We start from the raw sequence: 20,007 nt of genomic DNA, 5'->3' as shown, positions 1-20,007 counted from the left end.
TCAGGTATCCAGGTCCCAATCCTAGCTGTTATCCTTGACTCCTGACCTTCCAACCTTATATCTAATCTGTTGCCAAGTTCATTTACTTTTAATTTCCTAACATCTCTTGTATCTTATCTCCATCCCTTATCTCCTCTTCATGCCACAACCCTAGAAGAGTACCTCCTCACCTCACACTGGAAATATTCCAGTAACATTCCACGTGGTCTTCCTGGCTCTATTGCATACTTCACTCAGCTATCAGTGATTTTTCCCTTTCCACTCCACATTCTCTATGATTCAATGACTACTTTCTGTTATTGTCATATAACATTCCATCCCAATTCCATGCACATTCATAGGCTGTCCCACATGCCTTAGAATTCTGTGCCTCCTTATCTCTACTTCCAGACTACATGATCTTCTATCAAAAATCCCTTTTATTTTTCCACCATCTGCAAGAAAGCTTTTCTTGTAATCCTTAACATTAATTCCTTGTCTATAAGATTATATTCAATATTTCATGTATGCATTTTGTTTGTGTAGAGTTGATTGTATCTTGTCTTCCTAATTAGAGATGGGCTCCTTCAGGGTGAAAATTGACTTTTCCCCTTTCTTTGTATATCTTAGCACTTAGTACAGTGCTTGGGGCATAGTAAGCACTTAACAAATATTTGTTGACTGCATTTTGTGTGAAATTCTTGTTATATTTGTTTTTCCTCTATTGCATTTTCATTACTTTATGATACAATAATGATCATAATCTCCCCAAATCCCTCTGAGTAAGATTTTATTAGTGTTCTAGTTTAAAGTAGTGTTTTCTTTGGCTATAGTTCTATTCTTCAAGATTATGCTTTTTGCTAGCTGAGGCGGTTTCCATTTTTTGGACTCTATATTCTGGTGATTTTATTTTATGAGTCAAACGTTTGTTTAAAAATAGTGCTAGTCAATGTTGGTGTCTATTCTTTTATCCATTTCCTGTGCTTTGATCATATATAAAAGTTTAGAGTCTTGATTCCTATTCACTCCATACACCTTCCTATTCACTCAATTTTGAGATGATTTTTATCTTTTCTTGAAAGCTAATGGTAAGAATATAAATAAATAGTTGATTTGAAAACTGATTCTAATTAGTAGTATGAAGTCATTCCTTTTCTGTTAAGATATGATCAGCTGCCTTTTTATGCTGTTATTGCTATTTGCCATATCTAACACAAGTTAGATTCCTTCTTAAAGGAAAAGTTAATGACCTATAGATGTGGGCTTATGTATAGTCTACAAATCATTTGTATCTTTCACTTCTTAATTATGAAATATATTTTCTAATATTTGAGGAGCAGTCTAGCCTGTCTTAGAGAGGTAACCTCAGAACCAGATTTCCATTTAAGTCCTGTCTCTGACACATTCACTGTGTGAGCCTAGACAAATTACTTCACCTCAACAATTCTCTAGCCAACTCTCTAAGATTAAGTTGTAGAGAAATTTCCTGACTGGGAGCTCCCTACAGGAATGAAAGTATTCTCCAAGTTTTTTTTAACTCTTTTTCCCCTCCTCTATATGCCTACTATTGAAAGTATTGATTACTAAAGCATATATTGGTTTAATTTAGAGGGCCTTAATGCATTATTCATAATGTTTCCATATTGTTTTCCTCTGTGAGAAGTATTGGAATTTAGCTACAATTATCCTCATGGGGCTCATATACTCATATACTCATATGATATAACACTGGATCAAAGGTTAGTCCTGAAATTAGGAAGACTCATCATTTTTCTGATATTAATAGATATTAATAATATATATTAATAGATATTAATAGACCTTGGGTAAGTCATTTAACCATATTTGCCTCAGTTTCATCATCTGTCAAATGAACTGGAGAAGGGAATGGAAAACTACTCTAATGCCCTTGCCAAGAAAACCCTAAATTGTGTCATTAAGAGATGTACATGACTAAAACAAATGAACCATAAAAATAATCCTGACTCATTAACTAGTATGCTAATGTGGCATATAAATATGAATGAAAGAGTTCCCAGAGAAAAGTAATCTGATGAGCCAGATATCAGGAATATAGTATATCACTTAAAGGAAGTGGAGATGTTTAGTCTGGCAAAGAGAAAAGAGAAATGTTGGCTTTTATGAAGTACCTGAAGGGTTCTCAGTTCAAAGGGGACTAGGCTTATTAAGTCTGATAACGGAAAGCAGGAAAAGGAGGAAGTTGGAAAGGCTCAAATCCTGAACAATTAGAGCAGTGATTCCAAAAGTGGGTGCTACTGCCCCCTGCTGGGTGCTCCAGTGATCCAGGGAGGTGGTGATGGCCACACTTTTTTTTTTTTTTGTATTACATTCTATTCTGAGTTCAATAAATAGTTTCATAATTTCCAGGGGGCTCTAAGTAATAATTTTTTTTTTTCTGGAAAGGGGGCAGTAGGCCAAAAACGTCTGGGAAACACTGAATTAGAGCTTTCAAAAATGAAATGGGTAGCCTTAGCTAGTAGTAAGTTCTCTTTCTACTGATTTTTAAGAATTCTTGTTGATTCAGACTAGTCAGATGTTTTAGATTTTTGATCATTTAATAAATTCTTATTCATTTATTTATTCAACCAGATAATTTCGAAGTACCTTCCAAATCTGTCACACTCTGATTCTAAGACAGTGATAGGCAAACTTTTTAAAGAGGGGGCCAAAGGAAAGGAAATGTTCATCTGTCAGTCTGTTTCTAAGGCAACTCTTTCGAAGTGTCATTGTATTGTATCCTACTCATTGTATTCATCAGATTAGAAATAATGAACAGTGATAGAATATTTCAGGGGGCCCTATCTGGCCTGTGGGCTGTGGTTTGCCCATTACTGTTCTAAGATGTTCTATCTGTACATATTTTGGACAAGGATCCCACATGGACAATTAAGTCAGTTTCCAAACCAGAGAAAAAGAGCAAATAGCAAATTACAGTTAGGAAATTTCAAAGATTCCAAGATTTTTGTTAAATCAAAAAGCCAATTTCTAACATCTGTTTCTTTTTCTGAATTATATTTCAAGGGTAAATTTTATATTATCATATAGTAACCAAAATTACAATAAAAATAACCAAAATTTATGTAACACAGGTTTGCAAAGCACCTTCATAATAATAAGACAATGAGGCAGGCAACGTGTGTTATTCTCTCATGTGCTAGATGGGGAAACTGAGGATCAGAGAATGATTTGTTCCATGGTGAGAAGGCTAATTAGAGAGAGGTGGGATTGAGTCTCTTAATTCCAAAACTAGATTTCCATCAATTATTTTCTGCTGACAAACTCCAAAACAATGCAAAGATTTTAAAGGGTGAGAAGCCAGAGGTCTTTTGTATGAGGAGGGGTTTGGGGGAACTCATGTGATATTTAGGCTGCATGATTGATTCTGGTCAGACCATGGCTTCCCAGAAATCTTGCAATCTGGGGTTCACTCTCACTACTGGGGGCTACAGAATGATAGATTTCAAGAGGTCATGTATGAGCAATAATGAAAGGAGAATGGGTGTGTATCAAGAATGGGACATTTTATACAGAAAATCAGAAGTGTATTCGAGTAGCCTTAAGAATCAGAGGAGATCTTTACATATTCGGGCAGATCCTTGATAGTATAGATGTGTGAAGGCATGAGCAGAAATCATACAAGCTGAGAAGATTGCAGGGGTATGACTTTCTCAGATGGAAGCTACATTCTCACCTACAACATGAGAAGAGATCAAACTTCCAAAATATTAATCAAGACAAAGAAGGCAGAACAGGGATATTACTAACATGTTAGCTGCTTAGAAATGCAAAATAAAATGCTCTTTACACAAAACAAAACATAAACATATATTAAACACCTATTATGTGTGAGGCACTGCTAAGAGATATTAAAGCAACACTTTTTGCTGGTGACTATATAGGGTTTAATATTGCATGTACTATAAACCGTTGTAGGATTTCTAAAAGTCTGATAATGTGGGAAGGAGCACTTCTGCCTCCTTTCTTTCCTCCAAAAGGAATTTTTTGTTTAGAATCAAAGGAGTCCCCCCCTCTCATTGTTTCAGAAAGACTAAAGGCACACCTTTCTTTGATACCACACAATGGCAAGACACTTTCTCATTTACAATCTCTTCTCTTATATCATTGGTTTTTCAGAGAGCAAAGCTTATTTTTTTTTAATTCCATTTTTAAAAAATTTCCATGATTGTAATCACTGGTTATATTACTTTCTTCTGCTTTATTGACTGGGTATCAGTTCCTGAAACTCTTACCATATTTCCATTAATTCTCCATAATCATTATTTCTTATAGCAAAATAATATTCCATTACGTTTATCTCTTATAATTTGTTCAATCATTCCTTAATCAATAGTTAGCCACTCTCTTTGGACTTGTTGAACAAAGCTTCTTTGACTTATTCTTTCTTTTCAAAGAAACTTCCTAATGCTCTAATAACACCTTTTGGTATGAGGACCCACCATTATGGTTGTCAAATTGTTCTCCACTATGCTACAATTGTCATTTCCATTTGCTTTCTTTCTTTTCTGTCTTATACATTTTTCAGATTTAAATATTCACTTTTCAGGAGATAATAATCATGAGGCTCCAAGGGCAATTTGTCTAGGTATTCATCTAAATGAGTCCATCATATGGAGCAGGTATTTTATATTAGGATTATTTAGTGGGAGTCCTGAGTTTGTTCCAGCTAACTGCAAAGGGCATAAGTTAATATGATGAAAAAGCAAGATGTTGAAACAATTCTGCATTTACTCCCATCACCTTGCCCAAAAGCTCCTTGTTTTCATGCTATAAATTTTATTTTAATGAATGGGTAATTCATTCAGGCTATGATCCTAGTGGAGTATAGTTTCTACTAAAATTGAATTGATAGTGTCTGACTAAATACAAAACAGGCAAAGCAACCAGAGGTCTCACTATTATGATTATTTTTTACCTAAAATTCTGCACACAGCAACATAGCTTATATCTTGAGGGAGAAATTTGCATGCTATCAAATACCTTTGATGACATCTCTCAGGATTTGACAAAACAGATCCCTGAGAATATGTGTTTTAAGACTACCTATTTGGGGTCAACTGTGTTTTAATTAGCCTGTTAATTATCTCAGAGAAGTGTCAGGATTGTAAAATTAAACTTGCTGAGCTGTGTTTTATTTTAGTATCTCACTTGACATTGTACCTTGGCATGGAGATAGTGCAGATCTAAGGTCTTTGGACTTTAATGGGATTCCTTTTATAGAAGGGAGTAGGGGCAGCTAGGCAGCACCATGGATAGAGAGAACAGGAACTGTCTTGAAGACTGGATTCAAATATGACGTAAAACACTATTTAGTTGTGTGACCAGAGCAAATCACTTAACACCAGTTTCCTACTGCTCTTCTTCCATGGAACCAATACTTGGAATCAATTCTACAAAAAAGGTGAGAGAGAGAGAGAGAGAGAGAGAGAGAGAGAGAGAGAGAGAGAGAGAGAGAGAGAGAGCTGGATTTGGAGTTGGATGACCAAGTTTAAATCCTATTGATAAAACTCGGAGCAATTCACTCAACTTTTCTCTTATTCTTTTTGCCTCTTCTCTAAAATGAATGGGTTGATTCTGGAAGGCAATTTGGAACTATGTGCAAAAGGCTTTAAAAGAATGCATACACGTTTACCCAGCCATACCACTGCTGGGTCTGTACTCCAAAGAGATAATAAGGAAAAAGACTTGTACAAAAATATTTATATCTGCTCTCTTTGTGATGGCAAACACACACACACACACACACACACACACACACACACACACACACACACATACAAAAGGACTGGAATGAGGGGATGTCCATAAGTTGGAGAATGGCTGAACAAATTTTGGTATCTGTTGGTGATGGAATACTATTGTGCTCAAAGGAATGATGAACTAGAAGAATTCCATGTGAACTGGAATGACCTCCAGGAATTGATGCAGAGTGAAAGGAGCAGAACTAGAACATTATGCACAGAGATTGTTACATTATGGCACAATTGATGTAATAGACTTTTCTACTAGCCCAGTGCAATGATTCAGGACAATTCAGAGGAACTTGTAAGAAAGAACACTATTCACATCCAGAGAAAGAATTGTGGAAACAGAAAGAAAAAAAAAACATATAATCAATTATGTAGTTCGATAGGTATATGATTGGGGTTCTGATATTAAAAGATCACTCTACTGCAAATATGAATAATATGGAATTAGGTTTTGAACAATGATACATATATAACCCAATGGAATTACTTGTCAGCTCCAGGATAGGGGAGGGATGAGGGGGTGGGAGGTGGCAGGAATCATAAATCATGTAACCATGGAAATATATTGTAAATAAAATAAAAAAGAAAAATAAATAAATAAAATGAATGGGTTAGACTAGATCAGTGATTCCCAAAGTGGGCACCACTACACCCTGGTGGATGCTGCAGCAGTCCAGGGGGGCAGTGATGGCCACAGATGCATTTAGGGGTGGTGAATTATTGTAAGGGGGCAGTGATAGTATGTGACAGAGGGCTCTAAGTAATATTTTTCTCTGGAAAGGGGGCGGAAGGCCAAAAAAGTTTGGGAACCACTGGACTAGATGATATGTAAAAATCCCTTCTTACTGTAAGACTTGCACCTGTCCTTCCACCAGAATATATTTTCCAGTGGGTTTTTGTTATGATATTTTCTTCTTTCTTTTGTAGTTATTCTAAACATTTTGTAGAAATATAATTGGCAGCGCCTAAGAATCTAGAAGTAACCTCACACAAAGATGTCAGATTGTACTTTCTTCTGCCACTTAAGTACCTCCACTATATCTAAATTATCTCTCACAATATTTAATACAACTGCTTAAAAGCAAGTCATTGTCATATGGTGCCACCTTTTTTATCCATTCTAGCCTGCATGCCCATTAAGCATCTTTCTTTTGTCTTTGAGATGAAAAGTAGAAGATGAAAATGGCAGGCATAGAGTCAGAAGATTTGGTAATAAATTCTATTTCAATCATGAACTAAGTTTGTAAGCATGGGAAAATAATTTAGTTTCTGTCTGCCTCTGTTTCTTCATCTGTGAAATGGGAATAATACTTTCATTATCAGCCTACTTTATTGTGCATGCATGCAAGTCCAAGAATTTCACAAGATGGAAGATATATTTAGGCTGAAATCTTCATGGTTGGATGGTTTACAGATCCAACCAAATTTTGAACATAGTCAAGTTGTTGACTGGAATAGACATAAAAATAGCACTCTCCTATTTCACTGGCATAAGACACTTATAAGTAACTAGTGAGGAAACTACCAAAAGCAAATTAATACCTTTTCTATGGCTCAAATTAGTACTCTTCTCTCTCTTAGAGAGTTGCTTGCTGCTCTAAGAGGTTCTTTTTTGCCTAGGCTTACATTGCCAGGATGTGGTAAAAGCTTGGTACGAACATTATGTTCTGAGGTTAGATCTCTATCTTCTATGTTGCAAGGCCTCAATCAGAAATTATTCCCCTATATAGCTCTGATGATACAACCATTCCTTCCTTATTACAAAAAGAAAGTTTGGTATGTGAACTTTGGAGCAAAGTTAGTGCAAAAAAAGGGAGGGAATAGGTGACACAGTAGAGAGAATCCTGGACTGGACTCAGGAAGAGTTGAGTTTGAATCTAGACTTAGATACTAACCATGTTATGCTTAGAAAAACACTACATCACCTGTAAAATAGAGACAATACTAGCATCTAATTCTCAGGGTTGTTGTGAGGATAAAATGAGATGATGTTTGTAAAATAGGTTGCAAAAAACTCTATAGAAATATTATTGTAATAATAGTTGTTATTTAGAAATGCCCTTGGGTATTTCCAAAGAACTACAGGGAGGATTTCTAGCCCTTTACCCTTATATATCAAAGGATATACTTTGAAAAGAAGGATTCCTCCTTTTCCATGGTATGGTACCCTGTTGTGCAAAAACCACACACTAGATTCATAGTTAATCCTTTCTTTTTTCAATATTTACTCTGGGCTTTACTAAAGCCCAGCTGGTGACCTTAGGAAGCCAGGTTTTACATGACTATTGCTGACATTAGCATCTGATCTCCTTATTCCTCAGACCCAAAGTTAAAAACAGGTTTTCAACTTTTGTCAAGAAGTGATAATAATGTTCTACCCTTTGTTTTCTCTCATTTTCCAAAACGGCATCCATTGCCAGGCTAGGCCAAGCCAACATAAGCTCTGTAAGGGATTCCCAAGCTAGAAAGGTTTTGAAAAAAATTAGTGATTAATAAAGAAGACCTGTCTGTCTTCTGAACACCAAACCTAGCTAAATCTGGGGAGGTTCATGGCCAAGTTGGGTGGAGAGTGGTGAATATTTCAGGGATGTTAACATTTAATGGACATAACATTATAATACCCGCTGGGGGAAAAAAAACACAAAACATCCATACCAATCTTGAAATACTGAGGTAATAACAACAAATTATTTGAATCAGAGGTGGCTCTAACCTTCAGCACAATAGACCCTGTTTTCCACCAGTCACCTCCTACTCTTCCCTGCTGTCTAGCTGGAGAGATCTTGTGAGATGTCTACTAGCTAAAAAAGCACTGAGGTCCTCATTATTTAGACGTGAGAATTACAGGAGTATAGGATTACAGATGCATGGCTTGAAGAGATCTTAGTGGTCATCTTCTCCAAGAAAGTGAGGCCCAGAAAGATTGTACGATTTAGTTCACAAAGGGTAAGTAACATGGCACAGTTGGGATTTGAACCTAATTCTTCTGATTCCTAAGCCAGAAATATTTTCATAGTACTAAGAAATTACACACACACACACACACACACACACACACACACACACACACACACACCAAAAAAAAACAAGTAAATTTTTAAAAGAACCCTGGAAATTATCACCCAAATACCTTATTCAATTCCTTTCCATACAATAAACTTGATCGAAGCTAAGCTTGCCAGAACATTAAAGTTCAAGATGAAAATTTCTGTCCACTAGTTACAGAGAAACATTAGAAATGGTGTTAAATGGATTAAGTGAACACTTTATCTATTCCTTTCTAATAATGATATCAGATATTTTCAAATACCTACAAGGCTTAACAATAAATAAGCAAATGAATGAATGGATTGGTGGATAACTAGAGAGTTTTAAAAAATTAAATATATTGACATGATTATATTATCATTACTTCTCTTATAATTTCGGGATTTTTGAAGCAGAGGTTACCATAGAGGTAATTGGATGGGACCCCCTTTGTTTTATAGAACAGAACAAGACATGTGCCCATGTCTAAATTTACCAGTGAGACTTTAATTTCCTTGAGTATAGAGGCTGTGTCTTACAGCAAATAATATCACATGGGGTAGTATATGTAAAACCTTTGCATAATTTGCAGTGCTATATAAATGCTAGTTATAATTCTTTTTTTAACTCTTACTTTTAGTAATAGTAACAACTCTTAGGCAGAAGGGCAAGGACTAGGGAATTGGATTTAATTAATTTATCCAGGATCACATAGCTAGGCCAAATTTGAACCAATCTTACCATTCTTAGTACCACTGAGAACTTTCTTCTCACTCTCATAGCCTACTGAAATGGAATGTAAATAAAATGGAAGCCCTGTTTCTAAAACCTTCACTGCTTTTAGTTGACAATAATAATGTTTGACAGAAAGATATTTGAGGTTTATACTATATACACTTTATCTCAATGGGGAAGGATTTGGAAAGGTCAGTTTATGTATCAATCATGCCATGATAAGGGCCTGCTGTTGGAGAGGAACACTGAGTAGTATAATTGATCAGCATTTTGGAGAGAGAGGCAGCTTTTTGGTAGTAGAAGTTGGAGTCTTAGACCTGGTGGCTAAAAGCTTCCTGTGAATTGACTCGTTTTTCCTTCTTACAAATTTATTATTTTTATAGACAAGATATGTACAAAGTTTTTTTCTCTTAAGACATTAAAAGCTGCTTCATTTAATCTTACCAAATTCCCGTGAGCCAATAATGGTACAGATTATTTCTGTATACTTAGGGAGAAACTGAACCATAGAGACATTAAGTGTCTTGACTTGTTCACATTATACTAGATAGATCCCCTCTCCTTTCCCTAAAACTACACTGAATCCATGGATAAAATACAATATGTTGTCCATTAAACTTCACCTGGACACCATCCCATTTCCTATTGATGATTTATGCTCAATCAGCATAACAGTACTTCTTTCACAATGATCTGATTGGTAGACATGCTGTTTCTGACAATCCAGTATTACCAAACCACTAACCCATTTTAGAATTCCATTGAGACTATTTTAATATTGACTCAAGCTGACCAGAGAAGCTAACAATCCTAAACCACCAAATGAAAAGAGATTATCAAAGACAGTCCTTATAGTAGAGTCCCGTTCTGGGACTGAAACTTTTTTATTCAAATCACAAACACATAAACCAACCGCCAATTAGAAGATAATATCTTGGGACATTAACCTGATGGAAATATCTTTTTTTTTCCAGTTTTTACTTACTTTCTCCTGTCCATTTCAAATCGATTGAGTAATTTCCGAAGACCACCATTCTTAAATCCCTGAAAGTGTGCTGCTGGTGCGCCTACTGTGATGACATCATATAATGCATCTGGAATAGAAATGGTCAAAGGTTGGAACTGGCTTTCGTGTACATCAGGGCATACTGCTGACACAATGACAACCACACCATGGGAAGCCTGAGAAATTATGCTGCTTAATTTACTAGGAATGACTAGGAACCTCAGTCTCAAGGGGGCAAAAGGAGCTAATCAATCTTCCCACACAGCCACCTGTCCACCTAAACAACTTATAATATTTCCCTGATTTATAGCTGCATCTTAATTATGGGCTGCTGTGCAGAACAATATGCTCCCCCTTTACCTCTACCTTCTTGCTGAGATACCACGTAAATTGGTCTTTTGTGTATTTCCTTTTATTGAGTCTTCTGTCGCCTAATTTGCAATCACATTGAAATTCAACGATAATGAACCATCTTTCAAAAAAAAGTTTCAAGAAAAAAAGTGCTGAAAATTAATGCATCTGGGCTCATGGATAGAGGAATGTTATCTCTACTTCTGTATAGTACTGGTATGACTTTATAACCTGAAATTCTTATATTGTCTAGAACCTCTCTTTTTAGCATTTCCTTATCAGAATAAAAGATTGGACCCCAAAAGGTTCTAGATCTTTCTTTCCCAATAAGACTCATTGCCTTGCCAACAGGAAATATGGGGAAATCTCATCGAATTTCTAATACATTAATATTGACGTTCAAAGTCTTGATCTAGAAAGTGATTCATATTTCCATACATTTAGTTTATGACTTCCAAACCAGCCATCTATTTTACATTCTGGTAAAAAGTAAGCTCTGAGGGAGGGAGGTTGCACAAATGGCTTGCCATAAACAAACAACAAGGCAAATGAGGAGCCTGATTTCAGGCTAGATCCATTATCAGTGGATTTTCATATTGACACATGGACTATGCTTCAGATCTCATTTGTTGAGAAAACAGATATCATTTCATTAGTCTCAGGATATCAAAATATCTGCATAGTTCTTTCTGCCTGGGGCATCTGGAAACTTTCCCAACAATAAATGATTTTAGGGGGAGGAATTTTGGTAGCTCAGAAAGCAAGATTCCATGAAATGCAGTATTGTTCATCTATCCGTCATGCATTTACAGAAGATATCTGCCTAGAAAAGTTTGCTTGATTCGAAGTTTTAGAGCCACTTATATTTCCAGAAATAGAATAAAAGAATTGTTCATAGAATTTTAGAAATGGAAGGAAACTTTAAAATAGCATCTCCCTTTGTTTTCTTGTGGAGACCTGACTTCAATACCATTCATCTTCGACCTATAAGGTTATGTCAGGTTATGTCCTCCACTGTTCCCCCTAAAACAGAGGCAGGATCCAAAAACATTTTCTCATAAGTAACAACTTTGGGGACTGATAAGGAAGAAGATGCTGAGGATCATCCTCTAAAGATAAAACCTTTTCTGTACTCAATGTAAAAATGACTGAGCATAAGACTGGAAGGCAATAGCATGCATTTGGACTTGAAGCCTCATCTTGAGGATATGGATAATCTCTTTTCGCATGGCACTGAGTAGCACTTGAACTTCTGATTTCTGAATGGATTTTTGAGGGCTTATCAGTCAGCCAATCTGCGGCAGTCTGTTCTGACATGCCACCTCCTGTCAAGCACAGCTCGATAGCTCTTGAGTCACTTGCTCCTAGGGTATGACAGTAGCCAAAGGAGAATACAGGACAGAAGAGGACAAAGCCAGTGATGATTGGTATTGATCTCAGGGGCCAAGACAATTGTTTGGTTACACATCAATCCAGAGAAAACTGCAATAACCCCATGGATGCTAGCCCACACTCTTATGGATGAATGTAAGAAACAAGAGTAGATAAGTTTCAAAGCAAAAATTAATAGATGGGGAAAAGGTCCAAATATGTTTGTGAGCACAGCTTGTCTTTAAGCTAATATATATTGTAAATGGGGAAAGAAAATAATGCAGTGATATTCTAGTTATCCTGGGTTGCTATTTAGGTAATATGACTTTCCTTATTACTTTCCCCTAATCTTCTTTCTTGATTTCTCTTTACTTCCTTCTCCTCACACATTCTCTCATTCTCTCTATTGTTCTGTTTCGATTCTCCATGATTCTATTTTGTAAACATAGTATCTAGTATTTTTTCAAGGGAATTTTTTTTTATATTTTGCTTTTTTCTAAAACAATGTAAAAATAATTAACATTAATTTTCTTAATTGTGAGTTCCAAATTCTTTCCCTTTAATATCCCTTCCTTGAGACAATAAATTTGACATTGATTATACATGTGCAATTATATCAAACATATTTCCTTGTTAGCCATGTTATGAAAGAAAAAATAAACTGAAAATGATAAAAACAATAATAAAATATAAAGTTTTAAAAAGTATGCTTCTGGAGCATCTAGGTGGCTCATTGAAAAGAATGACAGGGCTGGATATGGGAGGTCTTGAGACTTCCTAGCTGTGTAATCCTGGGCAAGTTACTTAACCCCTCTTGCCTAGCCATTACCACTTTTCTGCTTTGGAGGCAATACATAATATTGATTTTTAAATGGAAGGTAAAGGTTAAAATAAAAGTATAATTCAATGCATACCCTTTGATCCAGCAATATCAATATTGGATTTGTACCCTAAAGATATAATAAAAATGTTTGTATGAAAATATTCATAGCTGCACTCTTTGTGGTGGCAAACAAATGGGAAATGAGGGGGTGTCCCTAAATTAGGGAATGGCTGAACAAATTGTTGCACATGATGGTCATGGAATACTATTGTGCTATAAGGAATGACAGACTGGAGGATTTCTATAGGGACTGGAAGAACCTCGAGGAACTGATGCAGAGTGAAATGAGCAGAACCAAGAGAATATTATACACAGAAATTGAAACACTGTGGAACAATACAATGCAAGATAATCCAGAGGGACTTATGAGAAAAAAAAAGCTATCCACAGAGAAAGATCTGTGGTAGTGGAAACACAGAAGAAAAACAAGTGACTTATCATCTGTTTATATGGATATATGATTTGGGGTTTGGGTTTTAAAAGACTGCTCTATTGCAAAAATGAATAATATGGAAATAGGTATAAGTGATAACATTTGTATAACCCAACGGAAGTGCTTATTGGATCTGGGACCTGGGAGGGAAGAGGAAGGGAAAGAAAATGAAATATTCAGACATGAAAAAATTTTAAAAATAAAAAAAAAATTAAGTATGATTTAATCTGCATCCATCAGTTCTTTTTCTGAAAGTCAATACCATTTTTTTAAATAAGTTCTTTAAAGTTGTCTTATATCGTTGTATTGCTGATAATAGCTAAGTCTTTCATAGCTGATTATCCTACAGTACAGTTATGATCACTTCACTCATAAACAGTTCATGTTAAGCCTTACCGGGTTTTTCTGAAACTATCCTGAAACTATTTCTTAAAGCACAATAATATTAAATCAAAATCCTACACCAAAAGCTATTTAGCCATTCCTCAGTTGATGGGCATCTTCTCAATTTCCAATTGTTTACCATCTGAAAAAGAGCTACTATAGATATTTTTGTAACATAAAAGCCCTTTTCCTTTTTATTTTTAAAAATTTTTAAATTTCATCTATACATATACATATATACATAGACATATAGATATTGTGGAATTGCTGATTCAAAGAGTATGCCCAATTTTATAGCCCTTTAGGCATAGTTTCAAATTACTCTCCAGAATAACTGACTCAGTTCACAACTCCACCAACAGTGCATTAGTATCCCAACTTCATCTTATTAACATTAAACACATTAAGCCTTTGATCTTCACTTTAGGGTACTTTCTAATTTGAATTTTCATCATCATTTACTCTGGTGCTTAATGCATTTTTCTATATCTCTCATCTACAGAAATAACTTATCTCCAACATTTTCCTCTTTTATTCCTATCCTCAATCTCCATGCTTAACATAAAGTAATCAGCATGCTATTTATTAAGTGCCTACAATGTAGGATATATTCTGTTTGATTCATTAGGACTTTTTAGTATTAATAACTTCTTTCCTACTATAGACTATGGCTCCAAAATTTCTTTCCAACTGGCACATACACCTCCAAAACCTCCCTGCCACCATCAACAGGTCAATGTGCTCACACAGAGCCATAAGAACATAAACACCTCAAACAGAAAAATTCTAAGGGATTATATATACTCATTAATGTGACTATTCCTCCAATCATACAATCACAATGCACACATACTCTTGCATTTCTGTCCTTCCTTAAGTTTGCCATAAGAAGTTTTTATTCATTCTTCTGAAGGTACTCCTCACATTCTCTTGACAACATGAAGATAGTAATGAATGAGCACAAAGGCTGTCCATTGATGGTTCTTTCCCTATTCTACATGACTAAATCATCCCTTTGTGGGATATGGAAAAATATTCCCATTCCTTTAATGTCACTCTTTACTCTGCTTCTCTTTATAGTTAATTGCTTACATATTTGTTTGTCTCATTATGCTTGATTATGCCTTATTTATAATGTCTTGTTTAAACCCTATTCATGACCATCACATTCTAACTCTTTAATTGATTCCCAGTTTTAGTTCCTTGGTGACTACTGTCCTATTACTCACAGCCATACAAAATTACCCTTACCTACAAATGTTCTCCCCCAATACTGTTGAAAATGCTTAAAAATGAAAACAGAAAACTGAGTGGAAAAAAATTTTCAAGCAAATACCTCTAATAAAGGTCTCATTGTTCAAATATATAAACTGAATCAAATCTATTTTTAAAGTGTTGTTCTACAATTGGTAAATGGTCAGAAGATAGGAACAGGCAGTTTTAAGATGAAGAAATAAAAGCTAGCTATAGACATATGAAAACTATGTTCTAAATCACTCTTAATTTAGTAAAATATAAATTAAAACAATTCTGAGGAGTCATATCACACCTATGAGATTGTCCATACAATAAATGTTGGAGGGGATGTGGGGAAATTGGGACACTGAAAATCAAGGCATACTTTTTTTTCACTGTTTTTCATGTGTGTGTGTGTGTGTGTGTGTGTGTTCTTTTATAAAATGGCTAATATGGAAGTGTTTTAAATGATTTCACATGTATAAACTAACATGTTGCTTGCCTCTTAGGGGAATCATTGGAGAGAAAGAATTTGGAACTCAAAATTTTAAATAATGAATATTAAAAATATTTTTAAATGTAATTGAGAAATTTATAATGAATTTTTAAAAAAGAAGTTATAATGATGTTCTTTGTGTCTAATGAATATCAAAATGCATGAACAGAAGATCATAGAATGTTAGAATTGTAAAGGATTTTAAATATATAATTCAACCTGTACTTTTACAGAAAAGAAACTAGAATTTTCCAATTATAATATTAAGGAATAACAGATGGACAGACCAAAAGCTGCTCAAGTTAAAACAAAACATGAAAAATTCTTGATGAAGGATTCTAGCACAATTGAATGGATCTCCTGTGGAGCATGTATAGACAAAATATTGCCAAGAATAAAAATAGCATGGATAGTTTGTAATCTATGCTGCTACAGTAAAGAGTATCTCTACAGATAAGCATAGAAATGAAAAATAGAAAGGAAGCAAGAGAATTTCTATGTTTAATTTTTAAAAATTAATAAAAATCAGCATTACACAAAATCTTTCTTTTTTACTTCCCCTAAATAAGAGGGCATACACTGTACAAAGTACTGGGAATAGAGCCAGGAAGACAAGTTCAAATCCCACCTAGGACATTTTGCTACCTGCATGACCCTAGTTCAAATCTCCCAGGGATGATGTGCAGATTGAGTGTGTTAATTCTTAAAAAGTGATTACCACAATGCCAGGCACAGGTAATTAAAAAAATGTTTGTTTTCTTCCTTCCTTTCTTCCTTCCCTCCAAAAAAATTCCACTATAGTTAATACCAGAAATAATGGAAGTAGTCAGAAATATGACTATTTCAAAATGAAACAATCATCTTTTTTTTTTCTATTTTCCACAGAAATGAATTCACCTTAGGGATCACAAAAAATAACATCAGATGAAAAAAACAAACTAATGAAATACAAGGCTTAAGAAACACTTCTTCTCTGGTTCCCTACTGGCATTAGTTATTCTTTACTGAAGAACTAAAAGCATATGGGTGGATTTTCAGTGTAGTGCCCAGAGAGTTCATTTTTGAACAGTTCTATGGACTATGAAGAGGCGAAGAGTTTGTGTCTAAATTTAAGTCATCTTTTGGAAAAAACGGTTTTAATAAATGAATTATCTGGATGTTAGGAAGACAAATAAGATTTAAAATTCATTTTAAGTCATAAAATTTTATTTCATAAATTTCCCTTTAATGGACTGCAAACCTCCTTAAGAAACACAAATCTAACTTTTCAAAAATCACATACAGGTGGTGTTGTATAGCTGTAAGTCACAGAATGCTACCGTATTTGAAAAATGAGCAATGATTATCACTTAGAGGACAACATAAAAAGAAATGTATGATTGAAAAAAAGTATGTGCTGGGCTCCTGGAGAGAGTAAAGGATATGTGATGGATGACCCAAGTACTCTACTGGCATCACCTTGATGTTAAGAGATGGGAAGAAAGGAAGTTTCCAGCATGTTTTCCCTCTTCTATATTATACTTCTAATCAACTCACATATATCATAATACTACCCTGAATTTGCCTAGCAACTCAACCAACATTTGTGCTAGTCACAAGGCAGTTTAGAAAAGATGCAGTTATCATCAAGTTGTATTTCTTTTGAGACTGACAACAACCATTTTGAGAAGATATTGAAAGCATTTTAGCACCATTTTGTAGAAGGGAACTCAACTGAGAATGAGTCAGAAGCCAAAGTCCCCCATCTAGGGAATTGAGCTGATGGTCTTCCTGGGCTTAATCCAATGTAATCCTCCCTGTTGTTGCACTGATCTTAATGTGTCATTGACTTGTAATACATTCAGTGTAAAATAGCCTACAATATTATAATGCCACAAATATCTCATTGGTATAATATTCTCTGCTGACATCAAAATGAAACACAACTGCATTCGGGGAAACTTTTTTTTCCATTTCTTTGAAAAAAACACTATGGCAGGGGCATGTCCTTGTCCAAATACTTCAATGCAGTGGGTATCCCATGAACAATTGTTGCATTCCATTAACATAATGAAAAAGAGTGGAAAATTAATTTAATAGTCCAAGAGGTTCGTCCACTAACTGGATGGGATTTCATTTGTCACTTTGAGCTGTGACACCATTAGTTCTGCTTTGTGGGAAAAGAGCTCTCCTATGTTTATCAACCAAGACTTTCTTCTCAGACTCGAGCTTTGGTGAATATTTGTGCTACCTTTTGGCAGGACTATTCCTCCAAATGCAGGGAAGGGATGCAATTCATCACATGGAAAGAGACAAAAAAATTTACTGAGAGTTTAAAAGGCAAATCTTAACTAACTTCATTTAACTTACCAATGGAATACTAAGACTTGACCGATATGACCCTGTGAGTCACTTTATATAGCAGACTCTTCAAGTCAGCTACACAATTAGAATTAGTAGCTGTTAAACAGAAAATTAAATGGAAATTCAGTACAGATTTGAATCAGAAAAACTGTAAATATATGATTGGCCAGACAATGGGTTACAAAGCTAAAATTTCAGTAAAATACTGCTAAAATGCAGATCCATCTGTATGATCATCCTCTACCCTAAAGCCAGTTCTCCACTCACTATGATAACATGAAATTGATTTTTAGTTTTAGGTTCATAGATTTAGCACTGAACACATTGGGTTTCATGTTTACTTTTTTAAACTGACACCTCATTTATTTCCCCCACATCCCCCAATTAAGAGTACTGTGCTGCTAAAGGATATTATACAGGATATCAAGATTAAAATAATCTTTTCATAGCTTCTTTTTAAAAAGTTTAACATGTTATTAAATATCTTATTAAATATTATGTAGATTCAACATATTGAGGGACTTCTAAAGAAAATAAAGTCTAATGTATAATTCAGTGCCTTTCTCACTAATCCTTAACAGTTAAACTTCCTAGAATTTAACATTTTTCCTTTTATGATTTCAAAGAAGGAAATATATTCTCCCTTCATCTTTTTTGCTTTGTTGTCAGAATCCTTAGGTTTTTCAGACTTCTCAATTTGTCTGATTTTTCCACCATCAAAGACTATCACACATTGCTTATCTTTCTATAGCTGATGAATCTTCATTTTCAAATGAGAAATCTTGCTATAGCATCTTCTAAACTTTAAAGTTGCATCATTGAATGAGTTCAATAAAGCATAATTGACAAATCAAAGAAATTTAGTGTTCTTTTGGGATGATACTTGTAATTTATTTTATAAGACTCTGCATTTGCCTTTACAATTCCTCACCTCCCTTTCTATTTCTCTTATGTGGCAAAAAATTTTAAAAACAGATTTGCAGTTTCATGGATTATCTCTAACAATGAGTAAAATGTTTTGTTTGTATGTGGTTATTTGGATACTGAACCTAGTAGACTGTGAGCTCCTGAAGGGTAGGAACTATCTTTTGCTTTCTTTGTATTCCTAGCACTTTGGCTCATTACCTAGCACATAGTAGATGCTTAATAAAGGCTTCCTGTTAGAAATGTGTCTTCCAAATTCTGAGTGAATTATAATCAAAGAGAAATTATCTAGCATTTTTTAAAGGATAAACTAAAATTCTGTATCTAAAGTGTAATTTTGTTCTTGGATACTATTATTAAAAGAAAAACTAGGGCTTTTAAAAAATTACAAGAAAAGATACTATCCTTAGTCTTTTAAGTTGATATCTAGTAACCTGAAATCAAATCTGCAGACCGGAAGATGGTGGTACTTAGTATGTATTAGACTGATTTAAACTCCATAGAGGATAGTACAAAGAGAAGACTAGGGGAAGTCCACTTTCTATTTAGACTTTCTGGTCTTAATAGAAACACATAGACACACAGGCTCTATTCCTTCTCAATATATACAGATAGAATATTTTCATGGATACTTGGAATGAGGAAGGAGTAGAGAAAGGAGTGGAAAGTCTCAATTTTCTTGGTTTTGAGTTTCATTTTATTTCAGATGGAATTAGGGCTGAATGTACACAATAGCTTCTATAGGCATTTAAAAAACACAACATAATGTTGGTTTTACTACTTCAGACCAGGACAGGCTTTGGTGGCAGAGAAGCAAGGTTCAAATCTAGCCTCTGATACTAATTAATTGTGTTGACATTGGAAAAATGACTTTAACTTCCCTTGTTCTATGCGTCTTCATTTTTTAAAATGAAGAGTTTGTCCTAAATGGCCTCTACAGTCCCTTCTAGCTTTAGATCTATGATCTTTTAATTATTTTTAATTAAAATTTACTTGTTTGTTACATTAAAATTTCCAGGTAACTCCAGCCATCCCTCCACCATTAGAGAT

At 34.8% G+C, this 20,007-nt stretch overlaps 1 protein-coding gene across 2 annotated transcripts in view; it reads right to left on the bottom strand.

Moving 5' to 3' along the window:
* The window catches only part of INPP4B (inositol polyphosphate-4-phosphatase type II B), a 483,546-nt gene that overhangs the window by 202,853 nt on the left and 260,686 nt on the right, over positions 1–20,007 (bottom strand). For both annotated transcript variants that reach the window (XM_044680328.1, XM_044680327.1), the window contains exon 12: positions 10,516–10,624. In XM_044680328.1, coding sequence (XP_044536263.1) covers positions 10,516–10,624 — 109 coding nt within the window. The remainder of the gene's footprint in view (positions 1–10,515; positions 10,625–20,007) is intronic.

This window comes from Gracilinanus agilis, chromosome 6 (assembly GCF_016433145.1).
Source record: "Gracilinanus agilis isolate LMUSP501 chromosome 6, AgileGrace, whole genome shotgun sequence".
Lineage (NCBI taxonomy): Eukaryota > Metazoa > Chordata > Mammalia > Didelphimorphia > Didelphidae > Gracilinanus > Gracilinanus agilis.
This window is presented reverse-complemented; position numbering and strand designations above follow the sequence as displayed.